The 27,881-nt window shown below is 39.2% G+C and overlaps 1 protein-coding gene across 5 annotated transcripts in view; it reads right to left on the bottom strand.

The window, feature by feature from the left end:
* Positions 1-27,881, bottom strand: part of sh2b3 (SH2B adaptor protein 3) — a 63,757-nt gene that overhangs the window by 7,177 nt on the left and 28,699 nt on the right. For all 5 annotated transcript variants that reach the window (XM_034692946.1, XM_034692944.1, XM_034692949.1 and 2 more), the window contains exon 3: positions 2,062-2,163. In XM_034692946.1, coding sequence (XP_034548837.1) covers positions 2,062-2,163 — 102 coding nt within the window. The remainder of the gene's footprint in view (positions 1-2,061; positions 2,164-27,881) is intronic.

Below are 27,881 nucleotides of genomic sequence, written 5' to 3'. Positions count from 1 at the left end.
TACTAATAACAATGGTAATAAAAGTCTCAACGCTACTAACAACAATAATAATAATAATAATATCCTTATATAATAAAATTACCACCATCAATAATAAAAAAAAAAATCATTTCCAGCTAACTTTATTTCCATGAGAAGAAGTTTCAGTCAGAGCTGCGGTGAGCTTGGTGCAAATAGACAGACTATGTGGCCGGCCTTACATAGTATAGCATTGAGCTACTCAAGCTAAAACAGCATCTACTTTAAAGTGAGGAGTCTAAAGTCCTGACGGATGTGACTCTCTTGAACAAGTATGACTTTCAAACAAGGTTGTCTGACATGCTACAAGACTGTTTTCCCTAATAGACCTGAGATGCTCGTTTAACAGAGACTTTGGTAAAGCTGGTTTAATGAAGTGAAATAAAAGACAGGAGGGATCATAGACTGTATAAAATATGGACGTAGTATCCATGATGTCACCCATCTGTTCCTGAGCGCTGTTTTGAAGCCAATCGACAGCAGCAGCCATATTGGAAATGCAGAACTCAACCAGGCAGAGTGTGACGTAAAGGGGCAGAGTTTGAGCCTCCTAGCCAACAGCTATGTGTTCCTGACCGGGAGTCAAGTCAGTCATGTCCTTATTTGGGCAAAAACTCGTAGTCTTAACCATAGACTGTAAAAAAATATGGACGTAGGATCCGTGACGTCACCCATCTGTTTCTGAAGAGCTGTTTTGAGACCAATCGGCTGCGGCAGCCATATTGCTTCTGTCGAGCCAGTATGACGTACAGAGGCGGGCTTTGAGCCTCCTAGCCAACAGCTGCGGTGTTCCCACAGGCAGCTGTGCCTCTCATTGGAAGACTAGTAATCTCAATATCTTCTAAATTACCGAATTAGAAAAAAATTCACCCCCCTCACAGTGAGAGGACATTGAGAAATTAGCTATTCAGACTACACTCATCTTTTGTACCAGGCTGTAAACATGTTTATTAATGCTGCAAAGATCGTCTTTTCCCCATTCATGTGTATGTGACTTCCGGTACTTCCGGAGCCAGCCTCAAGCGGATCCTCGATGAACTGCAGCTTCTAACACTTCCGCATTGGACTCATATTTTTAGACCGGAGGTTGCCGCTTGGTCTTAGCATCTTCTGAACCAGGCTGTAAACATGTTTATTAATGCTGCAAAGATCTCCTTTTTTGAATTGGTGTCTATGTGGTTTCCGGTGTTTCTGCAGCCAGCCTCAGGCGGATTCTCGATGAATTGCAGTTTATAGCACTTCGCATGAGCTTCATAGTTTGAGACCGGAGGCTGCCACTTGGGAGGGACTCTATTTATCCAATCAGGTGGCTAAAATGTGAAGTATGAAGTTAGCAAACTCTCCAGCAGTGATCTGTAAAACTGTTCAGATTATCGTTTGTTGTTATTATTGATTCTTATGGTTTCTGCTGTAAATAAAGGTTGTAATATATCAGATTTGTCACGCCAGTTTGCAATGGTGTAAAAAAATTATGATAATGATGACAACGAAACACAATGTGGACATAAAATTTCATAAAACACTGAAGTATTCTGAAGTATCAATGAAATGCCTTCATGGTCATGTCGTGATCATGGTAGATTGTCAAAAAGACGTGTTTGTGTATCTTGGTAAAAAGCTGGTACATGGGGTGAGTGTATGAACATTAAAATATCTCATTAATGTGAGACAATTTTTACACATGAAAACTTGGTAGTAAAACTCCTAGTATCAGCTGTAACCAGAGCCTGCTGTATGAGAAGAGGAAATGATCACATTATCACAGCCGTACTCAAACTCTACATGCGGTTTGATTGTTTGAAACCAAGGAGAAAAAGTTTAGGAGGATTTTCCTCCAAATCTAAACCAAGGAGGTCTAATTCGAGGTATTCAAGGAGTTTTGTTATGAAGTGATATGACACAATGATTGTCCTGTTTCCTCTTCGTGTTGAATCGAGGTTGAAGATCTAAGAAACGTGGATGTAAACAATCCAGTGGGCAGAGTCCGCTAACTACCGCTGTATCCTTTTTAATGGTCTTTAATTAGTTCAAACTGGCACGTACCTTTAAAACGAATGTGTTTAAGTTGTCAGGCATCTCCAGACGGTTGCAACGACGGACTTCTTGGATATCTGAGCAGTGAGTCGTCAGCTTGGGACTGGAGGCCTGGAAGACACAATGAAGAAACGGTGACTGTGAGTCAGATGAGCTTTTCTGGTGAAGTCTGACACACACACGAGAAAAACTGGAGACAGAAACAAGAAACTGAAACAAAAAGGTGAAACTATTTCACTGAAGGAGTTCATGTTGGGCCTCTGATGCCAGAAATGTCTGACAGCTTGATATTGCTAAAGTTTGAATAGTTTAACAGAACACTGAACAACACACACCGGGCTTGTTGCTGGTGCTCTCGAAATAAACAAAACTTGGGTTTGATGTCAACAAGCTCGGGCTGTTGTAACAACTATTCTTTATTCTGTTTGTAAGTGTATTTATATAGCACCTGTCAAGAGCAGAGGTCACAAAGTGCTTCACAGTTAAACATTAAACAATATTTGGACAGTATGGACAGAGTAAACAAAGGTAAGTAATAACATATGGGTCTTCAACTGCTTTTTAAAAATGTCCACAGTTCTCAATTAAAGACAACTGTCCCAAATTTTAGGAGCAACAACTTCAAAAGCACACTCATTTAAGGCGTTTTTTGACCGCAGGAACTTTACCCCGGAACTATGTGCGTTTCGACCAGAGGAACCAGGGTCTAAATTTAGTTCAGGGGTAGTTAACCTCCCCCTGAAAAGCCCCTGCTTGGGGGGTAGTACTTTTCAAAGGTCCTGGGACTTCCGGTTGAACGTAACAGCCTGTGTGGAGTTACAGTTGTTGAAACACAGAGGGAGTTCCTGGGAATGCAAACTAGTTTAGTTTTTATTAAGATTTCAAAATATTATTTAATATAAACTTTTTTACCATCCGTCACTGGCCTGACTAGCACAATCTACCCAGGACTTCAGCCCGCGGTTGAAACGCAGACAACAATGGGGGCCCAGGGACCTTTTAGTTCCGGTGAAAGTAGTTCTGGGGGCTAAAAGACCCAAAAGCCAGTGCAAAGACATGAGGATGGGAGTGACATGAGACCTTCTTCCGGACCACTTGTAGGTGGTTCAATAATCATCTCTGGCACAGGCCTGGACACAAAAGGTCTGAGTTTGGCTATATTTCTAAAGTGATAAAAAGAGGATAGAAGCAGACTGTTTACATTCTGGTCCAGACTCAGGGCCTGACCCATTGGGACACCTAATTGTGCATAGCAAGTTTAATAGCAGAGTATTCTCTTCACCTCTAGAAAAGCATGATCAGGAGCAGAAGTATGAGCTTGAGTTTTGTCAGTATTTAGCTGAGGGTAATTATCTGCCGTCCAGTTTTTGATACAATCAAAAGGACGGACGACATTTTGGGGGTTTAAAAGTACAGCTGAATGTCTTGAATGCAGTCTGCATAGAAGCAGTACGAAATATCTTAAAATTTTCGTACAAGATACTCCAGGGGGAGCAGATAAAGAGAGAACAACAGGGGGCCTGGATTAGAACCCTGAGGGACACCACAAGACAAGTCTTCTATTGATGAGACATATTTACCAACATGAACAGAAAATGTTCTTCCACACAAATACGAGGAAAACCAGCCGAAGTCGGATCCAAGGAGACACCCACCCACTGTCTGAGCCTCTGAATCAACACATTGTGCTCCGAAGTATAAAAAGCTGCACTGCGGTCCAATGGGACCAGTACGGAACACTCCTTGAGCTTTTAGCAACCAATGGCTAATAGTTAACAGATTTCAGAAGTGGCAGGAAACAAATCTAATTGAACCATTCGATGACACTACATAAGAGGAAAAAACTCAGACTCTTAACAATTTACAACAGGCGTGCACACATGCATAATGGATACTGTTGTATTGAAATACACAATGTTATCTCACATTATCTCCATCTTCACACCAATAAATGGGACCCATATGGTCCAAAGCAAGGAAAGCAGGTCAGTGTCAGTATGAGACACATTTGTGTTCGTGCAGTTATGTCGAGGTCTCATGGCCAAGTGCCAAGGTCGACCCCTCCAGGACAGACTTGTGCATTCGAGGAATGTAGAATGAGATATGAGGGACTTCCTGGTGATTTCTGGAGCTGAGCACGCAGCATTTCCTCCCGTGTTAGGTTTGTGACATTCTCTGTAACAGAATCATCAGTGACTCACACTTTTAAGATCTAATGAAACAACACATGGAGATACTTTGACCAGGTGTACAAGCATGTAAGTCTGACACCCAACTGGACAGACAGAATAAGGGCTGTGTGTGCATGTTGATGGACACATGCACTACTAGTCATACATCACTAATAGAGGTGCACAGGGCCTTGGAGCCACAAGATACCAACACCCATACACACACACACACATGGATGGATGGATGATTGGTTAGCCATGTGCAGAGGCCCGTGGCATGCTGGGTCAGAGGTCAATTTAAAATGAAGCTGGGATGTCAGGGGATGGAAACAAGTGGAACAAATATGTCAGACACTCATATCCAGAAAAGCTTGAGTGTTTTTACAGCTATACACGTAAATGTAGATCAACTATTCTGTGAAAAGTGTGTGATGATAGAAGAACATTAAGGGTTTATTTGGCTGTGCTACAACTCAGTACCTCAACACAATTCTTTTATGGTATTCGGAAGTTGAATTGCAATGATGACGACTTTGGATGAGTGAGGGATGGGTATGAAATGAATACTCGAGTACTCGCCATTGACCCCATTATTCGAGTAGCATTTTGTTACTCGCGCACCCAGCAACATAACTTGAACTCATACAGTGTTACATGTGTGACCATGTGCTTTTTGTTTTTTCGCCTAACTGAATATACTAGGTAGGAAAATATTTAACGGGATATAAACATACGACTTCTCCGGCCACGGCTTCAGCAAAAACAACTGTTTTACGATGAAGTTAATGTGCAGTGCAAGATATATGGCGTTAAACTTGCATACTAAGACAGCTAAAGACCCAGCTCTTTAGGAAGCACTATGCACTTAGCTAGACTTTTCTCCACTGTTGTCCCGAGTGGCAGATCATGTCTTCCAGCTACAGTTGACTCGCACTGTCCTGCTCTACTCTGGGAATCTGCGTTCAGCTCCTGAGTGACCCAGCACTTGGTACTTTGGTCATTATTGTGGTGATGTTAATTGTTGATGATGATAAGGGAAGGTCATAAATTGTTTGGTTGCTTCCTTGTAGATGTTCCTTATGTTACACACACACACACAAAAAAAATAATCCTGATTTACTTTTGTGCATTGCCTTTACACTGCTTGGCAGTACCTGCACCCAAATTGACTTGAAGCACTTTGTTACTCTTACTGATCTTGTTTCCTCTTGTCTAGATCTTTGCTTGTGTTGTTCTGGTCGCTTTGGATAAAAGCATCTGCTAAATGACATTGTAACATTGTAACATTGTACTATAGAAATACTACTTCAATGCTTAACCACATACGCTTAAAGCGAATGGAGAAAACAGCGGAGACGGATAACAGGCAGTCTCGCATCACATCTTTTTCTAGCCCTGTTAGCACACGTCGTTGTGACGAAACCAGAGCGGAGAAGATTAGCCTGCTTATAACCAAAATGGATTTTTATTTATTAAATTATTTTTTTGTTTACGGTTAAAAAATAACAATTGTGAGTACTCGAGTTGTCGTTCATTAGGTAATTTGAGAAATCGAGTATAAGGATTACTGTAAATTCCAATCCCTAGTTCATAGGCAGATGGGATGCATGAAGTAGCATATACAATGCAGAAAGCTTCGTAGGTATTAAGTGTCCTCTATAAGCACAGGATATTTCTGTTGTATCACGCAGCCCTCTACCACAATGTCGTTTATGGAGAGCTCGTAAATATTATCACCCAGCTCTTTGTATGACTCCAACTTTGTCCCAAATAAACGCCACAAAGTGGAATTTAACGAGCTACAGTTGGATCAACATCAAAACCCTATAGGACAAACATATGCAAGAGAGCAACACAGACGAAGAAAAAAAAAAGAAAAGAAAGAAAGGTCCAGGGGGTGAGTGGCGTGAGAGAGCAGGAGCTGCGAGAGGAAACAGACGAGACGGTGAAAGACAAGGCGCTGGGTGGGAGAGAGGGAGGGATGAAGAGCAGGGAGGACGGATTCCAGGGCTTTGTGCACCGGATGAGTTTGAGTCTATGTGACAGTGTGTGAGCCTGAGGAATGTCTATGTTAATCCTACACACAGAGAAACAGACAGGGGCGCGCACACATCAAATTAATAGATTAAAACTAAAACACACACACACACACACTTGACCAATTTCCTGAGCCTGCCTGTGACATGAACAAACCCTTTAGCACCAAACAGTCTTTGTTTTCACACCACATTGTCTCATATTATCAATAAAACACACTGAGAAGCAGAGATGAGAAGGATGTGACTCATTCAGTGATATCTGACTCACGGACTGAGGAACCGACTAGACATGAACTTGCCGCTAACTTGCTGCCACAGCTGAAATTTAGTCCAGGATCTTTAGAAGCATGTCTCCAGGTTCAGCGTTAAACTCTTTGGTTTTCGTGTAACTCTGAGATGAATAGAAAAAAGTGAAATGACTGAAATAAAGGAGTAAACTCAAACCTGCAGCATAGACTATGAGCAGAGATGAACAACTATTCTTGTGCCGGAAACCCAAAGTTAAAAAAATCTTGTTGAGTGGTTACTGACTCATAATATTCAATCGAACTTCTCAGGTCTCAAAATGATTCATTAAAGTTGCAAAAATGATTCTCAAATTGTATTCTCTGCTCTTAAAAACGTGTCGACAAAACATCTTCTTTTGATTACAGTACATCTTCTTCTTTACGAGGGTTTATTTTGTCTGTTTGATTTAGATTGGCCAAACCAAGTCCAAGAACAAAATGAACTTTGAACACCCACTCATCATCCACTACTCCATGACAGCTGTTAAAACTTCATTTTTCTTAAGATCACAACGTCTAACCAACCCAACACTACATGGAGCTTAAATTAGCCATCTGTAACGTCTCTGGCTCGTTGTAGTCACTGCAGGTGTGTTTTTGAATCTTAACTCTCACAGACATCCAAATGATATCCTCATCGATGATTTTTACTGCAAGTATTAATCCTGTTGACAAATTAGTCTTTGGTTTTGTGTTTGTTTTTTAAAGGCTCATTGTCCATAGTCAGCAGTGTTTTCTTTGTTTGGTTACATCATTGGTTAACTTGCAACTCAGCAGAGACGAAAGAAAACAGGACGCCACAAACGCCTACTCTCTTTTTCAACCATTGACATCTCTGTTTTTTTAAGAAGCTGGATTGAACTTGCCAGCAAACATTTTTGGATTAACACATGCAGAAGTAAGAAAGACATTTTCTTTCAAGTTGTGTCCCTACTCCCTTCGATAAGTGCAAATCACTCTCCTTTTGTTACTTTAGTGAAAAATCTTTCCCTGCTACATAATCCTGTTTCAATATGTGACTCTCTTCTGGTTAAGTACAAATAATTACTATAGTAGTTGCTTGCTGCTACAGAAAGTGACACTATCAGGGTGTTGAGAGTGAACTAAAATTATAAAAAGGTGGACCAGACGGCAACAAAATGAGCTTCAACAAATTATACAGGAGCCATAAAGCTGAGGTGGGATTTAGATTCAACTTCAAGCGACCCACACTGTCACAATACTGTCAATTATCACTCTTATCTTATTAAAATAAAAATGATTTTCAGTTTTTCAGTTTCAGTGTCTTCCTATTTTGTATTAATGCGTGAAACTGCTGGCACCTCGTGGCGATCCAATGAGGCAATTCTGCAAAAACAGCCTTTCATTTCATTTTCAATAACAAATATTCACAATGAGTGATATGTTTGACCATTCAAAGGAGGCAGGATTTCATTTTTCATTATAAATCTCTACCTGATACTGCACAGGATAAGTTGAGCAATCTCAGAACTCATCAGCAATCATCACCTGCCATGGACTGGCAACACTTTAGATAAAGGCCTCTGGGAATAGCTGCCAACTTTGAAGTTATTCTGGTGTAACTGGCAGTTAGTGTTCATCAACGTTCCTTTACATGTGTCGGTCACATCTGCTACGTAAACACCTTCATTTGTGATCCAGTAATTCCCCTGGAGCAGCGCTCACTCATCTGTTTCAAGTAGGGCTCAGTTCAACAGTGGATACTACGTCACAAAGCAGCAACCTCGGGGCGCTGGTGGCCTAGCGGTCTAAGCGCCCCACATACAGAGGCTACAGTCCTCGTCGCAGGGGTCGCCGGTCCGATTCCCGGCCGGTCGACCATTTCCTGCATGTCTTCCCCCACTCTCTACTCCCCACATTTCCTGTCTCTCTTCAGCTATCCTATATAATAAAAGGCAAGAAGCCCCAAAAATATAACTTTAAAAAAAACAAAACAAAGCAGCAACCTCAAAATATGAAGCCCATGCAGAAGGGTTATAAGCTGCAGTTTGTTTAGCGTCCGCTTGAGGCTGGCTGCAGAAACATGGGAAACCACATACACACTAGTTAAAAAAAGACGATCTTTGCAGCATTAATAAACATGTTTACAGCCTGGTTCAAAAAACGGCTTCAGTCTGAAGAGCTAATTTCTCTATCCGCACACACTGTACAAGGGGTGAGTTTTTATAACGCGACAGTTCAGATGATATCAAAATTATGAGTTTTGCCCAAGCGGCAGCCTGATTAGAAACCTATTATTCTGCATTTACTGTAAGAATCTGCAAAGCTCAGCAAAGAGATACAGCTTTGTCCACAGGTGGCACCAAAATCCACATCAAAAGTTCCTCACAGGTGCTTTAAGGTGACTTTATTTTTGTCAAAGCAGTACCTTTTCATGTTTCAGCTTTCCTAAACTAGAAATATTAACAACACAGCTCTCTTTAGAGTATGCTGATGATTTGTATTTATCTCACATCAAACCAAAGAAACAAAAAGTTTAATTTAAAGCTCCACAGCCGCCATAAATGCACAGGATGTGTTAAAGCTAATGGCATCTGCGTGTGTCGATGAGCATATGAGCCGAGAGTGACTCATTGAGAGTAATTTATGGTGAGAATGTGAATGAGTTTCTGACTAAGATAATCTTTGAGGAACCATATGTGGGACTGCAGAGGAAAAGAAGCAGAAAAAAAAATGCAGGCAGCAGATGTCTCACTAGTTGAGCAACAACACAACAGGCCTGATTTCTGTGAATCAACTCCACCAGGGCAGCAAGTTCAAGCTCCCAGCACATTTCCTATTACTGCAACTGAAGTCTGAAATACTCCCCAGAGCAGATACAGAGAAACCAACACAAGAACACATACAGAGGAGGCCTCTGGCTGTCTTCTGCCTTCATTTTCTGGACTGAAACTTCAACAACACCAAACATTGTGCAAAATTAAAGTGTAAGCATGCAAAAGCTACATCAGTGTGTTATATTTTAAAAGGGATCAAAAAAGGCAAAGCCCAGAGATGTTACTACAAAGTAACTTAAAGAATTACAAAGACACACAGAGACCAAATGAACGCAATAAGAAACAAAAAGCGAGCTCAAAGAGACACAAAGCATTCACGAAGAGATGCAACACAACAACAAAGATACAATAAGACCACTGAGTGATGCAAAACAAGAGTAACAGATACAACAGGATGATAAGACGTCAAAATAAGACCAAATAAAAGCTGGAGACAACCAGAAAGAAAAAACAACTACAAGGACACACAAAAGAAGCCAAAACAACCACGAGGAGAAGAAAAACAACTTCAGGGAGTTTTATAGTTTAATAAATATACGGAGCAAATTGGTCATACAAAGATGTATGATCAGAGGAATACACAAGTAAACTGTTGTTCTGTACAGTCTGTGGGGTCAAAGCTTCTCTACAGGAGGGGTTGGTGTATTTTGAATGACAGGTTCTGCTCTATCCATGGACGTGTGCTACTTGGAGTGATGACTTGCAGCCTTTTATTGATATCATTTCAGATTTGAATACTAAGATTCTATGATTGCAGAAAGAAAGAGTATTAAGTAAATGATAAATGTTTTTAAAGCCATGAGCTGCTTCCACTCATGAGGGAGTGAAGGTGGAGTTTTATCACTCAGAAAGATCAACTAAACAAACGTTATCATGGCTGAGACAGAACATCGAGCAGATTTCTGACTGTCAACCATATCATGAAAAGGGTACAAATTACAGACTGTGTTTTACAGCGTGTTCTTTTGGTTTTCACGACTATCAGCCTTCCTGTAAAAAAAACTCCACTTCATGACCTTTCTAACACGAAACATGTGACTGACAAAAAAAAAGTGCAACAAGTGTCTTAACTCTTCTTTGAAACGGCTTTGAGGTTGAAAACCATCGTATTTCCTATAACGTCAGACAATATCACGGATTTTTCTTATCAGCTTATTTACTTTCCGCATCTAAACCATAAGATAGACTGACACTGAGTCATATATTCAACTCTTATTTCACTTTTTGTGAAACACTTTTTTGTTTCAAATACATTTATGGAAGTTTTAACAAAATTTGTGTGAGCAGCATGAGTTCATTTTTGATATCCTGATAGCAGAGAGTGTTCAAGTAGAGACATACTCTGTCATTTCAAATGAAAGGTTTGATGACTTTTTAACAGTCAAATGAAAACATGTTGACTTGTGAGAAAACAATTTAAAGAAATAGATTCAATTTTAACATTTGTGTTACTGCAATAATCAGGCAGCTTATAGAATTAGAAATAATTCATTGTTTTAAAAATCATCAACCCTTCCAGCCCCTTTATGAAGACACAAAACCAACATTTAGCCTACTGTACCAGGGTTTATTGACTCACCTAAATTAGCTGGTATCTTTTGCTCTGTTAAAGCGAGTGTGATCTGTCACCGTAATATTGTGGCACTGCGATGATTCATCTTACAGTTATCGCTCCTGGCTCTTTTCAGGTTGAGTCAACTTTCAATATCACATTTTAACTTGACACATAAACACACTGAGGAGTAATACTGTAACCATCTGACACTGATTTATAACTGTTAACAACGTGGCCTACATATTGGCTTGTAAATCTGGGCTTTCAAATGATTTTCACTGTGTATTATAAAAAGCTGTCCTCTCTTCCTTAGCTCTCTGTTGTCCATGTATGGTTTTCTCATTACCTGTTTGTGTTGATTTTACATGTGGCATTATCTGTAAATAATGTGTACTAAACATATTTGTCACACTGTTGTTTGGAGATTAGGATATGTAATAATATGGCTGTCAGTGTTCACACGTTAATTGTGATGCAATTGAAGTCTTAAATCAATGTCATAATTTTTTTCCACCATGTGCTATTTTATGTCGCGGCACACCATAATTACGCCATGGCTGCATCTACTTGCTATAGCTGCTGCTCTGATGGAAAATAATGATACCACGTCACTTTGGAATGGCACTGCTCACTCTCTTAAAATAAGTCCTGAATGGCTCAGTTGACAAGGACACTGTATTTCACTGTCTCCTTCCACTCAGTCATGGTTTTAGACCATACTGGTAATAAATCTAAAAGTCAAGATCATAAAGCACATGTTGTAGCATGGTAAGGACTACTTGAGTTTGCAAATACAGACTTAAAACCGTTTTAAAACACAAAACAGTGGAACTTTAAATATGTGATTAAAAGTGAGATAAATCCTGATTAAATAGTACAATTCAACGATTAATCGTTGATTTAAAAAATGTATTGTTTGAAAGCCCTAGTAATAAGATATTTAAGTGTTTTACATTGCATCTTCTTATTAAAAGTAAAATTATGACATTTCTGTAACAAGTCCTGAATGGCTCAGTTGACAAGGACACTGTATTTCACTGTCTCCTTCCACTCAGTCATGGTTTTAGACCATACTGGCAATAAATCTAAAAGTCAAGATCATAAAGCACATGTTGTAGCATGGTAAGGACTACTTGAGTTTGCAAAAACAGACTTAAAACCGTTTTAAAACGCAAAACAGTGGAACTTTAAATATGTGATTAAAAGTGAGATAAATCCTGATTAATTAGTACAATTCAACGATTAATCGTTGATTTAAAAAATGTATTGTTTGAAAGCCCTAGTAATAAGATATTTAAGTGTTTTACATTGCATCTTCTTATTAAAAGTAAAATTATGACATTTCTGTAACATTTTATGCGCAATTTCTCCAACAAGTGTCTAAATAACCTTAACCTAGTAAAATAGATAAAACTTAGTGGATTGCAGCATTTTTTTTTCTCACAGTACTGCAAGTCTTTGCTGTAATCATCTGTTTGAGACACCAATAAATGGAGGATATTTAGATTGAATACCTAAATTAAGTTTTTTTTATTATTAATTATTATATATATAACCAGGGAAAATTTAAATATATAAAGATCAAGGATGATAACTAACCATGTCATGAGTAGGAATAAAGTTGAGTCAATTTTAAGTCTGAATTCTATTTAATTAATTTGTAAAAACTCTAAATGAATGCCCTACATACTCTGTCATTTCAAACACACTAACTTTTATTAGCTCTTCAGATAAATGAGCATCTTTGCCATCAGATAAACTCGCTGAAGAGAAGCAACTCACAAACAAACAAACCAACAACCGTGACCTCTCACCCATACAGTCACTAACACATCTTCAAGTCCGAGCGCACACACCCACACACGGGTGACACACAGGATGTTTGGAGTCCAAAACCGTCTTCCCAGGGTCCCTCTCTCAAGGCTGTTACCGTGGCAACTGACCGACACACTCAACATTCCACTACCCCTACGAGGGTCGACACGGCCAACGCTGACACACACATACACACACAAACACACACACACACACACGCACACGCACGCACGCAGGATCAAGACACAGACATTTTAAAGACTTACAACACCGCCCATCAGGGCCTGGTTGGACAGAAGAGACCTTGACCGACACATCTGTTTGTGCTTCTCTTGAGTTTCAGGATCATTTAAAATGGAAAATGATGCTATCTTTATTTATTTATATGAATTCTGCTTTTGTCAAAAGAACAAAAACGAAAAGAGAAACCCTTTTCAAAAATGCTGTTTATGCTGCCAAATTTTCCAGTGCCTTAGAGCGCCATTATTTACAAATAACATTTAAAATATGAATGAATAAAATCGAGCTTTCACTCAAATTTAACACAAACTTCAAACTGAATTTTAAATTGAATCTGCAAAAGAAAACAGGAATTCAAGAAGAATACATCCAGCACTGAGATTTTAATATCATTCGCTGTTTTAATGTGAGTCAGGTGCCTTATAACCAGAAAAGCAGCTGGAACAGAGAAATGACTGACTTTCAATGAAGCATCACATTCTGCATTCTATATAAACCTTAAGAAAGTTACAGCGTCTAATCGCATCTCACTGATCTGATGTTTTCATCTAGTTTCCTCTTTCACAAACAACTCATGATTTACTCTAGAAGTCTAGATATCTGTCATTGCAATATAATTCATTGGGCTTTAACCCCCGTTATGTCTGTTTCTCAGGAACAGCAGTAATGTTCCTGGGTCAATTTGACCCGGGGCATATTCCATTATCCAAAAGTGTCAGACACATTTGTTTTAATCTAATTTTTAACTCGATTACTAACCATTTGAATCAATATTTATTCCATTGGTGTTCTTTAATTATCACAGATCATGGTTCAAAGAGGATAACTCACTCCTCTTTCATTAAAATTCATTTTAAAACTTGATTTAATGTACATTGGAAAGCCCTAAATATAAGTACAATACTTTTACATGACAAAGATTTTTGTTTATTTTATCTAAAATTCAGATTTTTTTTATTTTTATAAATTGATGTTGATAAATTAACACGAAACAACTTTTCTGGCACATGCTGCACAGATTTTAATGCTGCATTTAGCTGGTTTGGAAGTCAGATATGGCCTAAAATAGACTTTAAAAAGGGTCAATTTGACCCGCAACAAAACAGGAGGGTTAAACAACGCACCGAATATTCCACCTCCACCGTGTGTGAACACTTTCCTTTTTCAATCCGTTGACAGAACAGTTCGAGTTGTAGCTAACACCTCCTGTGATGTGTCTCGCAGCTGCTATTGTTTTCAGGTCCACCACCTGTTGTTTGTGTCACACATACAAACAGTATAAAGGTCTTCCTCCACAGTGAGACAGAAATAGCTCCTCTGATTACATTTCATTCAGAGTTTCTTCCAGGACAGGCAGGCTGAACTTTTCTCCCTGTATGAATCGCTCAAGATGAAAAGCCTTATTGTATGAAACACTTAAAATCATCTTGTAAGACCAGAGCTGCCATGTTTAGCTGCAAAGACTTCTCTGTTACAGTACTAAAGTAGTGGTACGAATTGAATGAGTTTGTCTCTCTGGGTAAGAACACAAGGTCTGAAGGGTTTCTCTTAGAGCATTTTAGACATCTTACACATTTAAAAAGAGATCCAAAAAGTGATGATGTTTGAGAAAAGTAAAAAGCCCGCCTGGTCTTTAATTTCAATGAATTAAAATTGTTGTTAGCTCTGGCCTACGTCCATGGAGAGCAGCTGTGATCACATAGTACCATTATGCACATGCATAAAAATTGAAACCTCTAAGGAGTTGTTTAAGAACATTTTAATCCAAAAATGATCTTGTTCTCCAATAAAATGTTTATATATGACAACTCTATCAGTCACTTTTTATTATAGGGTCAGTAACTGGAGGGTACTACAGCTGTGGATGAGGTGTTTTTAGTTAGATCAGCCTTTTCACAAATTAAGAAAATAGTTACGAGAGAAATGCTTCCACTTTCTACGCCACCTTTGTTCTCGCTAGTTTCTAGTCCATGTACATAAGTGGAGTACACGCAGCCAGTAGATCTCTAGAACTGATCAAACTCACTTTCAGCTTTATCTGTGGCATCATCGAGGATGTGGGAAACACAAAAGTACAAACACACACACACACACACACACACACACACACACACACACACACACACACACACACACACACACACACACACACACACACACACACACACACACACACACACACACACACACACACACACACACACACACACACACACACACACACTGGGGTTACCAACACTGATAGAGATGTGTGTTCTAGGAAACCTGTCCGAGGCAGTGAGAGACGCAGCCTTCAGTAATAAATAAATGTGTCACTACATCGAGCTGCCCTCCTTGCAAACTTCTCAGAAATACTGATATACAAGCCAAACACAGCAGAAGTTTAGAGAGCACACTCAAGATTCACAGAACTGAGTGCAGTTTCATGTAAATGAATCAGCTGTGGTTTTGCACACACACACACACACACACACACACCGAAAAAAAAAAAAAAAAGAGTAATTAGCAACCCTGACAGAGCAGGAAAAAAGAGGGGAAAAGTGTTAATATCTTACTTTGGTTTTTTTCTTAATAACCACAATCAGCAACTTCTCCAAGAAAGGGAGCGGAGAGGTAAACCATGAGGTAGAGTGAGAGTAAGAAGCTGTGGATAAACTTAATCTGGTGCATTGCATACTTGCAGCACTGATGCATTTTTTACTGAAGGTGTTTCTGTTCTTCTGTCCTCTCTAATTAATGAGAGAAGGACGGCTACAAACACCTCTCTGTACTTCATCCTAGATCAAACCACACCCTTCAAAATGCAGATACAGTTAACTCATAAATCAGACTCACCATTAAGTGAACACTATGAAGCTCACCGTGGCAGGATTCAGATTATATAAGACTGCTTTTTTTGGCTTGATGGACCTACTGAACTGGCATGGAGTGCTGTTACTATATTATGCAAAGATGCATTAAAATGCATGATGTATTTTTTCTGCATGTTCTGAGGCTGCAAGCGAAATTCTTTCCTCGTGCAGGTCGTTTCGGATGCCAAAGATTTGAAAAACTTACCAAATAACACATCTGTCACTGCTCAAACACAACGAGGAGGAAGGATATTTTACTTTGCCGAGTTCATGACAGAAAAAAAGACATCTGAAAAAGTCAGCAGTCATATCTTTTTCCAGAAAATCTTCACAGCTGACTCCAGATAATCTGCAGACCTGACTGGGAGAAGTGACCTATTTTTATTGGGACTGCTTTCTAAGTAAAGAAATAGTGCTGATGAAAGCTACTGACAGTCATGTCTGTGAATAATCTTAAGTAACCAGATTATTGTTTTTGGAGAGACATGTTTTAAATGCTTCACGCACCACAAACAACACTGTATCCACAATAATTGTATTGGAGTCGTAACAAGTGAAGGCGGCTTTGTGTGCCTAAATTTAAATATGTGGCAGTGTTCCTAAAAGAGATATGGTTTTCAAGGCATCCCTGTAATGTAATGGCCTTGAATATTTACCATGCGGCCTTCATTTTAATCCAGCTGGGTGCTTTCGCTCTTCTCTCTCATTTCCTAACTGTGGCTTTCAAATAAGATTAAAGATAAGACAAAAATAAGAAAAACATGCAAAAACTGATAATTAAATATAAGACGATGAAGTTTCATTTTACAAGCACATTTCTGTGTGCAGATTTGAGTGACAAGGTAACGCCAAATCATTCTGATGAATCCCTAAGTGCTGTATTAGTTTAAATAATGACCTTCGCTTTGATGCAAAACAACTCAGTGAGATAACTAACACCAAGTTAAATTGCATTTCTTGGTAAGCGTAACACAAAAAGCTCAACAAGGTGCCGGTGAGATATAACGGAAAACAGGACGAGGCCGCAGATGAACTTACTAAGAAACAGAAAATGAATCGTGTGATTGTGAGTCGTGGTGGAGAGCGCACGTGTGTGTGTGAATGAACACACTGACACTGTTTGATCACGCATAGCTACATTTCCAGGTAATTATAATCTCTAAAGGGGAAGTTTGATTGATGAAAAACGATTATCATGCGAACACTTTTTAAAACTTGCATGCAGAGATTTTATCTGTCGAGAAATATCTGTGGCATAATTCTGCAAAATGGGTTTCTTATAAGTCAGAATGTTATAACAGGAGGCCAAAGCTGCCAAAAAAAAAGCTCTCTCTATTTGTGCATTTATTGCTGTGATCATAAGTGAGTACATTTCTAAAGTGAATTCTGTTCGTAACCAGAGACATGAAAACAGGAGGGGTCAAGTCTGAGAAGAACTACCTGCTGTAATTTTGCTCTGGATGGAAAACTGTTGGCATGTTTGTGTCGGTCTTCATGCGTGTTGAACTCTTCCACATGTGTCAGTCTTTGCATGTGTCAGTTATGGGTGTGTGTGTATGTGTGAGGGTCAGTTAAGGGTGTGTTTTGTGTGCTGTAACTGCACATAGTGGGAAAAGTCTAGAAAACATTCTTCCTCAGTCTGTAAATTCTTTCCCAGTCTTCTCTCTGCCCTGACTGTCATTAAGCTCTGAATGAGACTATCTTGCAACTGTCAGCGTTTCTTAAAATAACTCGTCAATCCAAACTCTTGAATTGACTCACCCCCTTGATTCATGTCTAACCCGCTCTGGCATTAATCACTTTTAAAAGTGTGTAAATCTGACAATATCAAGACTAATATGATGTCTCCTCAAAGTAAACACACGTGTTTCTATTTATATAATGAAAACTATTTATTTAAAAACAAAAAACCTGAAGTTTTAGCAAAAAAAGAACTGAGGCAGAATATTTTAAAGACTAAAAATAAACTTAAAGCTCTTGTGAGGAGTTTTTATCTGGTTATGTAACAGCCTGAAATTTATACTGATGCCTCTAAATGACCTACAAAACAACTCTACAGTCTTGCTGATGTTTTATTATTTGATTAATCGATTTGCTTGTTCGCATGAACATTCACAGCATTTACATCTGATGTCTGATTCCACTCTCCATATAGTATAGTAAGCTTTCATTTTGATAGCAAACATCAGTGTGCTCTCCCTCGTCATGTCTGGACTTGTCATGTTTGTAAGTGACATGAGCCAAAGTAAAGTATGGAGAAAAATAATCCACATCATGCCAGTGTTTGTCATGAGTCAGGTTTGTTCGGCTGCTGTCAGAGCATAGACTGTATCTTAAAGTGTTCACTGACTGTGAAGCCAAAAGATTTAGAGCTCACTGTAAATTTAAATATATGGCAGTTAGTCATTATTCTGATGGTTTATATCCAAATGCTGATTTTTAAAAAAAAAGTTTAGTTTTAATTAGCTATTTAATTCCCAAAAAAGGGGTTGTGACTTCATGATTGACAGCTCTGTCGATAAATGAGAGCTGAGAAGCTGAGCAGAGGAGCAGTGTGAGAAACTGGAACAAACACTGACACAAGAGTCATTGAATTTTCCTACGCTGTAAGTATCTGCTCCAAATCAACATAAGAATCTGTTCTAATGTGGACTTCACCTGAGGGATCCTCAATGTTTGCTCCAGCGAAGCCAGCAGCCAGGTTGCTTCTGTGCCTTAGCTGCACCAGTGCAATACGTCAGCACCTGTGGAGGCCGTCTTTTGGCTTCAAAGCTCACAGCGGGAGGAAATGAAGTGACATTGTCCATTCTTTTTACACTCAGTGAACCAGAACTAAATATGTTTGAGTGCATCGCGACCAGACTATAACTATAACTTTCCTTTTTGAGTCCACTGAATGTATAGACCAGCTGTAGTTTGACCACTCTGCAATACAGAACAAAGGTCCAGTTAAAAAGCAGCTGGATAGATAAATAAAACAAGCACTGCTCTCAGCCCCGGACATATAGCTCTATCCCACAGTGGCTGATAATATCAGACAAGTTCTGCTGCTAAAATGATGGTCTGGTTTTTAAAAAGGCATTAAAATCTAAAGCTGATGTGAGTGATTCTTTAAACCCAGAATAACTGACTTTTAAAAACAGGGCTCATGGCCAGAAGCTGGGAAAGAAAAACTCCCTCTTGTCCTTCCTTTCCCTTCTGCCCCTCTGCCACACCATTGTATCTGAATAAACATTACTGAGCACTTTTTGCCCCCTTATGACTCCAGTTTCTGGTACAACTGAGCCAGGACCAGGCTTACATAGGGAAGGAGATCTGGCCATGATAACTTTTCCAAACAAGAGCTGAAGCCAAGTAGGACTTGCCATTGCCAGAGCAAACTCTAAATGTTTAAATCCCAGGATCAAAAGACACAATGTGCTTAGTTACAAGCTGCAGCCCAATTGACAAATCATCTCCACTGGCAACAGAATAAAAAAAACGACTTATTTTGAGATGAAACTGAGAGGCACAGATAATGAGTAAATGCTAGCTGCGAGTTGGCCTGTAATGGAAACCAGGCTAAAGACTTGCCCTGAGAGGATCCAGGGGAGGGGGTTCAGCAGGGCTGGAGATGTGAGTCACAGTGGAGCAGAGGGAAATATGAGGAAAAGAAGGAAAGATGAAGCAAAGAGAGGAACATAAAGGACAGATGCTATACTGAGGTTTCCGAGAGGTTCACCAGGCATTTGAAAAGCTCATATAATTAATGTATTTTTGGTTATTCTTCATTGTAACTTGTATAAAAGTAAAAATAAATGTTTTCAATAAATATGAGCTTTTATGCTTTGGAAATCAAACAATTGAATCAACAACAACTTCAACTCAAACATATCATTTACACTATAGCTGTATGATAATGACAAAACAACATCCTGTCACAAATAACTTCCACAGACTGTGATTAAGCTGTGAGCAGCAAATGCAGAATAAATGATATGCACAAATATGTGTATAATTTAACCCTTAGGTTGCACATTTTGGCCTGTGAAATCTTCCTTTATTTTGTAAGCCAGAGGAATCAGAGGGAGGTGCCAAGTTATCATAGCTATAAAACTTTGGCTAATTCATTAACTGGCAAATTAGCTTGTAACCTTTGTGTTTCCTGGTTTATTACATTTCTTATTTCTAGTTGCAGCTCAGACGACTTTGTAATCTGTCCAACTTAACATAAGGAGCGTGTGAGACATAAGAGATTGGAACCATTTTCATGCCTGGCTGTACAAGTTTGAGATTCCAAAAAAATTGCATGATGCCCCTGGAGCTCATGATACTCAGAACTGAACTCCTTGGCCTGAGTGTTAGTTACACTGAGGGTTTCCATCCTCCATCCAGTTCAACAAAACTACATGGTCAAAACTGGCTGTGAAATCCAGGCAATACCGGCTCTGACAATCTGAAACTGTTGCAAAAATAACGAACATTATGACCCTCATGAAAGCAGGATGTATTCAAGAACCACTGGATAACACTGCAACAGTTTTAGCTAGTTGCAAATAAAATTGAGCTTTTCACAAACTTGAACTTACTTGACTGACACCAACATAAACCTTTGTTAACTTTGCTAGGTAACATATTTGTGTTTGCAGAACTGTGTGTTGGCACTTATAAGCAAGAAGAACAGAGGCCGAGAGAGAGCTGTCATGTGGAGCGTCACATAGCGTTTCTTTGGGGGCTTTCCACATGCAACTCAGCAAGGTCATGTGCACTGGCACTGTGGTTGACACAAATGATTCAATTCAACATAGAGGTTATGACAGGGGAGAAAACCATTCACACATTTCACACAGTTCACACTTCATGTACTCATCTTTACATAGAAAATATTCAGCGAGAGATGTAATAGAATAACGCAGAGATGCTCATTCAAAATAGCATGACAACCGGTTGTTCAGAGAAAGATACACAACTAGAGAGAGGCAGAACGCGAGATCTGACAAACATCTTGACCACATGACTCTAACCACTCCACTTCCTTTAGATGGTTCTATAGATTTTCGTCACACCGAAACACACTCAAGAGCACACGTACCGCCAATCAGACACACACACACACACGCACATGCACAAAATACTCCTCCCTTAGACATGCAGACAGGTTCCTCTGTGTTTGTCTTCAGACTTTTCAAATATAAATAAATAAACAGTAGTCACACATTGTGTTAAATGCTGCTTCCTCTTATTTACTTTACTCTTTGTGAACATATTCTTGAACAAAAAACCTTAGCTGTACTTCTCAGCTTTTCAAATTTCTTTCTTTTTTGTTCACATGAATGAGTGATTACTCTACAACCATGCCATTTTACACAAATGTGTGTTGAATTATACACTGAAATATTCCTCTTCAATCAATCCATGTGTTTTTCTTTCTTTATCTAATTGCGGCATATTCTGGATCTGTCCACAGGGTCAAGTTCTCGTTGCATTTGCAAGGTGGCGTCCGTATCAGATGATTGAACCACCTTAATGGCATTTGAAGCTCTTTCTAAAAGACTCAAATACCCTGCAGTGGAGGATAAACTCTGGAATATTGACTCACTTATGCACTTCCCTGACTTTCAGATAGACAACTACTCTTAAATAAGACCTGGGACATTCAAGCTTTGGATGGAAACTGACAATCAAGTCTTTGTGTGTTCTCTGTGGCTCAATGATGGGTCCAGTTTTGTGACTCCTGTCCAGTTACCACACAGGGAACCTCAGTAGTTCACACCTGTAAAGATGTCAGCTGTGGAGGACTAAGTACTTTTAAAATCAGACCACAAGCTTACTTTGTGATGAGCTGAATCTTTGGCAAAGATGTCTGCAAATAATTCTTTCTGTGATGCTAACCTACCTAACCTTTAAATTCTCAAACCCTATGATCCCATCCAGATTCTTCTCAAGGGTGAGGAGCAGATCCACAACATGAACAATATCAACATTAATCATACTGAAATAAAATTTTATAAACCTCCTCTATGGCATTGTGGCTGGAAACAGCTTCCCATAAGGATTGAGCAGTGTTGTAACTTGAGACGTCATCCCTTTGTCGAAATATGAGAAGCAGCATCCACCTCTGCACATCCAAAGCACTGCCTCCAACCCCTTGCCTGTCAATCAAGACAACCCACTAATATCGTAAACTTTGGGCCCTTCCTACATGATTGCCCAATCACTGCAGAGCTTTATGACTTACTTAGTAGTCTCCAAGAAATCTGCAGGCCTTCCTCAGTGAGTCATCCAGGCTGGAGGCCTAATCCATGGAGGGAATGCTAAAGTCTAAATCAAAGTATGGGAAAAACCATAGCTTGTGCACATTCTCTTGAACTATAGCAACAGACATTACAAACAATAAAGACTTGAAACCAGCAAGATTCCTTTTCAAATGGTTAGAAATGTCTTTGTTTGGTCTGCAGACCGCCACGGTAGTTGACAGAAGTAGAGAAAGAGAGAACATCATGTAGTTATTTAGTGTATGTAGTTTTCAACATCTGAGAGGTTGCAACACTTTGAAGTTTGTGCTGATATTTAGTCAAAGTGCTTTCCTTTGAAAAACGTGGGTTTGAACTCGGTAGAATATGACTCACTGTATTCCTGACAAGAGTCATTACTCCTGATTCTGGCTAAACGCTGGTTTTCTACCAAGTCTTAATCCCTCAAACCCACTTTCAGGGAATTGTGTTGTGTGAGGACTTTCATTTGAAAAGCAAAATGTTAAATTATAAAACACTAAGTGTAACCCAAAACTATGTCAACAGTGGCCAGAGTCCAGTGTACAATCAACAAAACCGTTTATGAGGAGCACTCATATTTTCCACCATGGTAAGTTCAGAAATCCTTCATCTCGAGGTGGTCACAGAAACTACCAAAGACTCAACTTCTTCTACAAGAGTGACTAAAACGCTCTCTTCTTACACACCTGATTCTTTTTGGCTTACACCTCAGTGAACTTTCCCATGACAGTGTTTGTTTTCAATGGTTGAACTAACTATGGTAACTAAGCACAGCATTGGAGGGAAGACTGAGACCAAAGAAGAGGCTACAAAAAAAGAGGGCAGATTGATTTTGATAATTTGTAAGTTAAAAATAAGCTGCACATTCTGGGTGTAGAGTTCTCCGTTTTCTAAAAGGTTACATTTAGATCCAATCTCAGCTTTATCTTTGATGAGGAAGTAAGAAAAAGCAAAGAACTGTGTTTTTCTAATTTGACTTGGCTTATATGTTTCTTTTTTTAAAATCAGTTAATCTTTAGATACATTTTTGGACAAACTGATTCGTTGTTTTGGTCCATAACAAGTACAAATCTGCTTCTTTCAGCTTTCAAAATATACCAAGATACTCATGTTGCAACTTTGTAAAAAAAATTGGACATCAACTTTACAAGATTTGGGAATAGATATATTTATAGAATAATGCTGATTGCAAGCAAAAAGGCAATTACCAGAAAATGGGGCACCTAAGGTTGAGGACTGGGTTGAGGTAATACCATAGACTGTAAAAAATATGGACGTAGTATCCGTGACTTCACCCATCTGTTCCTAAGAGCTGTTTTGAAGCAAATCGACGGCAGCAGCCATATTGGTAATGCGGAACTCAACTAGGCAGAGTGTGACGTAGTGTGAGTCTCTTAGCCAATGGCTGTGTGTTCCCGACCGGGAGTCACGTCAGTCATGTCCTTATTTGGGCAAAACTCATAATCTTAATATCTTCTTAACCGTCATGTTAGAAAAAAATTCACCCCCCGTACAGTGTGTGCCATTAGAGAGATTAGCATTGTAGGGCCAAGCCGTTTTTTGAACCAGGCTGCAAACATGTTTATTAATGCTGCAAAGATCGTCTTTTTCCCATTCATATCTATGTGGTTTCCAGTGTTTCTGCAGCCAGCCTCAAGCGGATTTTCGATGTATTGCTGTTTATATCACTTCCGCATTGGCTTCATCATTTGAGACCGGAGTTTGCCGCTTGGGTAATACACAATATATATGTGATGGAAAAGCTAACTTTTTCTATGAGACTGGAGGTAGATAGATTTAAAAGAATTTGGGGAAAATGGATGCAGTACATAAAACCAATTAGGTCAGATTTTATCTGAGATGTACATTGTGGAAAAGAAACCCTAGTTCATAGCTACAGAAGTTGGAATGTTTTGTTTCTTTTGATTTTATCTATTTATTTATTTGGACTTTTTGCTATATTCGCTACACTGGTAACAGTAAGATTCTGTTAGTCAAACTGGCCAAAATACATGGTAGAATGTAAATAACCTCCATGTCCTGGGCATAATTTTATTTGTGTACATGAAAAGGTACAGTCAGTTTATTTTGATTTAAAGAAAAAGACTGAAGAGGTCTTTGAGCGTCATGTTTAAGTTAAAGATAATGCATTTGTAAAATAAAAGAGAAAAAACACTCAGTCACCAGTGTACCAACTGTATGTAGAGTATATGGTATAATGCTCATTAAAAAGAAAACTTGTGAAACTGTTAAAACATTTTGAATCCTCACACTTTAAAGTGAGAACCATTTTTTTGCCCAACCATCAATATTTTGTATAATCTGATCGACTTATGGATGAGAAGATCTTGCTACGTTCAGGAAAGCTGTGATGTCTATTTTTCACTATCGTCTGGGTTTTCAAACATGGCTGCCAAGTTCTACACCTAACTAACTTCCCTATGAACACTGCAGAGAGGCCAAACTTACTGCCAAGTGTTTTGGAAAGCTTAAAGGTCAGAACGAATCTAACCATAGGACAGATTTAAAGTGGGCTGTCTTTCATCTCAACCCTCAACACTGTGCCAACTGACCAGAGACATTGTTTCCAGAGGGATTTTTTTTAACTCAGGGCCAACTGGAAGGCTGCCCAAGGATTCAGAGGGGTTTTGTTATCTGGATTTTTCAAAAAAATATTCCCACAGATCTCCAAGGGCTGTGCTTGATTAAGATCTATTGATGCAAATATTTAAAGGAGAAGGCTGACAGGTTAAGGCAGGTCAGAAAAGGGAAACTAAAAGCAGAACTCATTGAGAGAAATCCAGATCTATGAGCCAAAGATAACAAACAGGAAAAAAATCACACTACACCAATTATCAAAATTCTGAAATCTGTCCGGTTAAAGACAATGAATTGGTAACAAAATACTCACTGCATACAAATATGAAGAACAGCATTCATACAAGCATTCACGTGCACCCACACACAAATCCATGACATGACTCAGAGTCAGTTCAAGGCATGATTTCTAGGTTTTATGAAACTCCATCCCTGGAAAGAGGAAAAGATTTGACTTTGCGGGTGAGATACAAGACAAGTTATGATACAAAATGAAACTCAAGTCTCTCTGTAGAAATAATCTCTGATCTGGAGCTGCTCTGGTGTCAACGCAGGCAGACTTGCCATCTGGAAAATATGCACAATAGAGTTGAGTAAAAACATATTGATGGAGCCTAGAAAAATATTACTTTTAAAACATGTAGTATCACTGTGTGGGACTAATACAGAGCCACGGGCTGGAAGCAGCAGTGTCATGGCCAGAACTATGAATGACTTTCATCATGGAGTAGTGAGTGAGAGGGTTATATGTATTATATTGCATTAACCCTGATCATTTATTGGCTTTTTCCTTCGTCGATAAACTCTATTTAGAGGTCTTCTTGTTTTGCAGAGGTGACTCCAAGGCCCTTAAAGTTGTGTCTTTTAAATCCATTCAAACGTGAGTGTCTCTGACTGCACAGCTGGAAAAACTCCTGAGCATTAAAACAAAATACCGTTGGTGCACCAGCGCTGGTTTAGCTCAGTGGTTAAATCCCACACTCCATGCAGAGCTGCTTCAATCCTCCAAGCAGGCGGCCTGGGATCAAATCCAACTAGTAACCCTTTGCCATGTCATTCCCCACACTCTCCCTTTCTCTCTCTCTCTATCTATCTCTCCTCCGTTTCCTACTATATTCACTGTCCTACCCTCTAAATACAGGTATTGAAAGCAACAGTGTAATATTGAAATATACGCCTATGAGTAGTCTTAATTGCCTGTCAGAGAGACAAGACTTTCAAGTTGTTTTCAAGGCTCTGTGCAGCACAGGACACATTAGTTTTACCTTGATTATGCTGGGTAAGCATTGAGGAAGACAGATACAAATCTGCATGGCTCCAGGAGAAAAAGATAAGTCTTTAACCAATTCGATTTGGGTTAACTGCGATCAGCTGTCCTTTGAAAAAAGGGGTAAGGCAAAGAGTAGACCGTAACTATTAAACATGTTACAATTAGCTTCAGACTCAAAAAGGTTGATGGCTTCATTCTAGATTTTTACCTAATATGTAATTGGTTGATTTTTTTTAAATGTTATTTTGTTAAATAAGAGTTATTCTTACTGAATTTAGGAAGATGACCTTAAAATGTAAGGCGTTCTGTTGATGTCTGAAAATGTATTTTAAGGTCTTGTATGATGCATGATGAACTAACTGCTTATGTGTCCAACCATCAAAAAGGGCACATGACTTTGAAGCACTGTCACATTTTCACTCTATAAGTGAGAATTCTCCAGACCTTCAGTCAAAAAGGTTCATGAAAAACAGGCCTTCAAACAGCTTGATCATGTCTGCCTGTCTTCTTCCTCGCTGGGCTCTAGTCTCCTGCTGCTGTGTTTCCTGTGTCTCTCTTGGTTGGTTTCATTCCATTTCTGGTTCAGCTGACTGGGGCCCATGTGTGTGTTCAGAGCTTTAGTTGTGGTATGCAACGAGAGCCATATTAACTCTGCATGTTGCCATATGAGAGACCAAAGTACAACAAGTAACAAAGAACAGATGGACACCAGAGTCTGCTTGTTGGAAAAGTATTTTCCACTGATGTTGCAAACTCCTCTATTACTGTCAGAGAGAGAGAAAAAATGTATGCTCAAAAAAGCAGAGAGAAAGATGCAAAGAGTGAATGAAAAAGCAAGACTGATGATCACCAATATTTAAAGTCTTTTTAGTTCAGCAGTGTTACTTCAAATCTGTTGGTTTCAATAAGGCATATATCCACATTTCGCCTCCTAGGATGGCTTTTTACCAGATTTTCTTCTTACTGACGTCTCAGATTCGGTATCAAATGATCCATTTGGGATATAGAGGTGCAGACAATGCTTCGACCATATATTCTACATGCATAAAACGAATGTGGTAATGCACAAAGTCAAAGAGCACAAACACAGAGAGGTACTAACTCCAAAAGCAATATGATACAGAGTGTAGGCACATGAATACACAAGCATCAAATGAAAACATGTGGGAAAGATTACGGCTCGAGGAGCTGGAACAAACACATGCAAACACACAAACACACGCACATACGCACAGCTGTGATCAGATGAGAGGGGTGTGATTACGATGAGGTCTACAGGAGGTCTGAGGAAACATATCCGCCATCACACTGCTCGAGTCTGTGGGAACTGACTCTGGAAGACGGAATACCCAGATTTTCCTGGCAAGACGCGGACCTCGTCTGTAACCTTAACTACTGTACGTCAGATGAAAGGGAAAGTAGGGCTCGATGTGGTAGAAAGAAAAACACTTGAGTTGACAGAAAGTCGAAGGAGCTGAGGGAGCGTACGAGATGACTCCAAAGATTTGAGGGAAACTGCACAAGATAGAGAGAAGGGGGTGATGTACCAGAATCAGGGAAGAAAAGTTTAAATGCTCCCTCCTCGGTATCTCCATGAGGAAATACTGACACATTGGCCCCTTCATTCTGAGTTCAGGTTTCAGACAAACACAGGGGACATTGTGGAGACATTTGCTCTTTCCAGCTGACATGACAAGATTCACTTCTGCAATGAACAAGGGTTACATCTCTTTGACTTGGCTTGCATCTGCAATACAGAATAACAAAATACAGAGCTAAAACCTGCCGGTTTGACTGCCAGTTCAAGGAGCATGAAATAATAAGTCACTTATAGTTTTTATTGACCAAGGGATAAAAAATAAATCTAATGCACAAAATACTGAAGAGTTATGACACAAATCTTTGTCCTATTAGTTACAGACTAAATTAGGGTTTTTATCTCCATCATAA

This window comes from Notolabrus celidotus, chromosome 9 (assembly GCF_009762535.1).
Source record: "Notolabrus celidotus isolate fNotCel1 chromosome 9, fNotCel1.pri, whole genome shotgun sequence".
NCBI classification, from domain to species: Eukaryota; Metazoa; Chordata; class Actinopteri; order Labriformes; family Labridae; genus Notolabrus; species Notolabrus celidotus.
The sequence above is the reverse complement of the archived record's forward strand: the minus strand, read 5'-3'. Positions and strand labels throughout refer to the sequence as shown.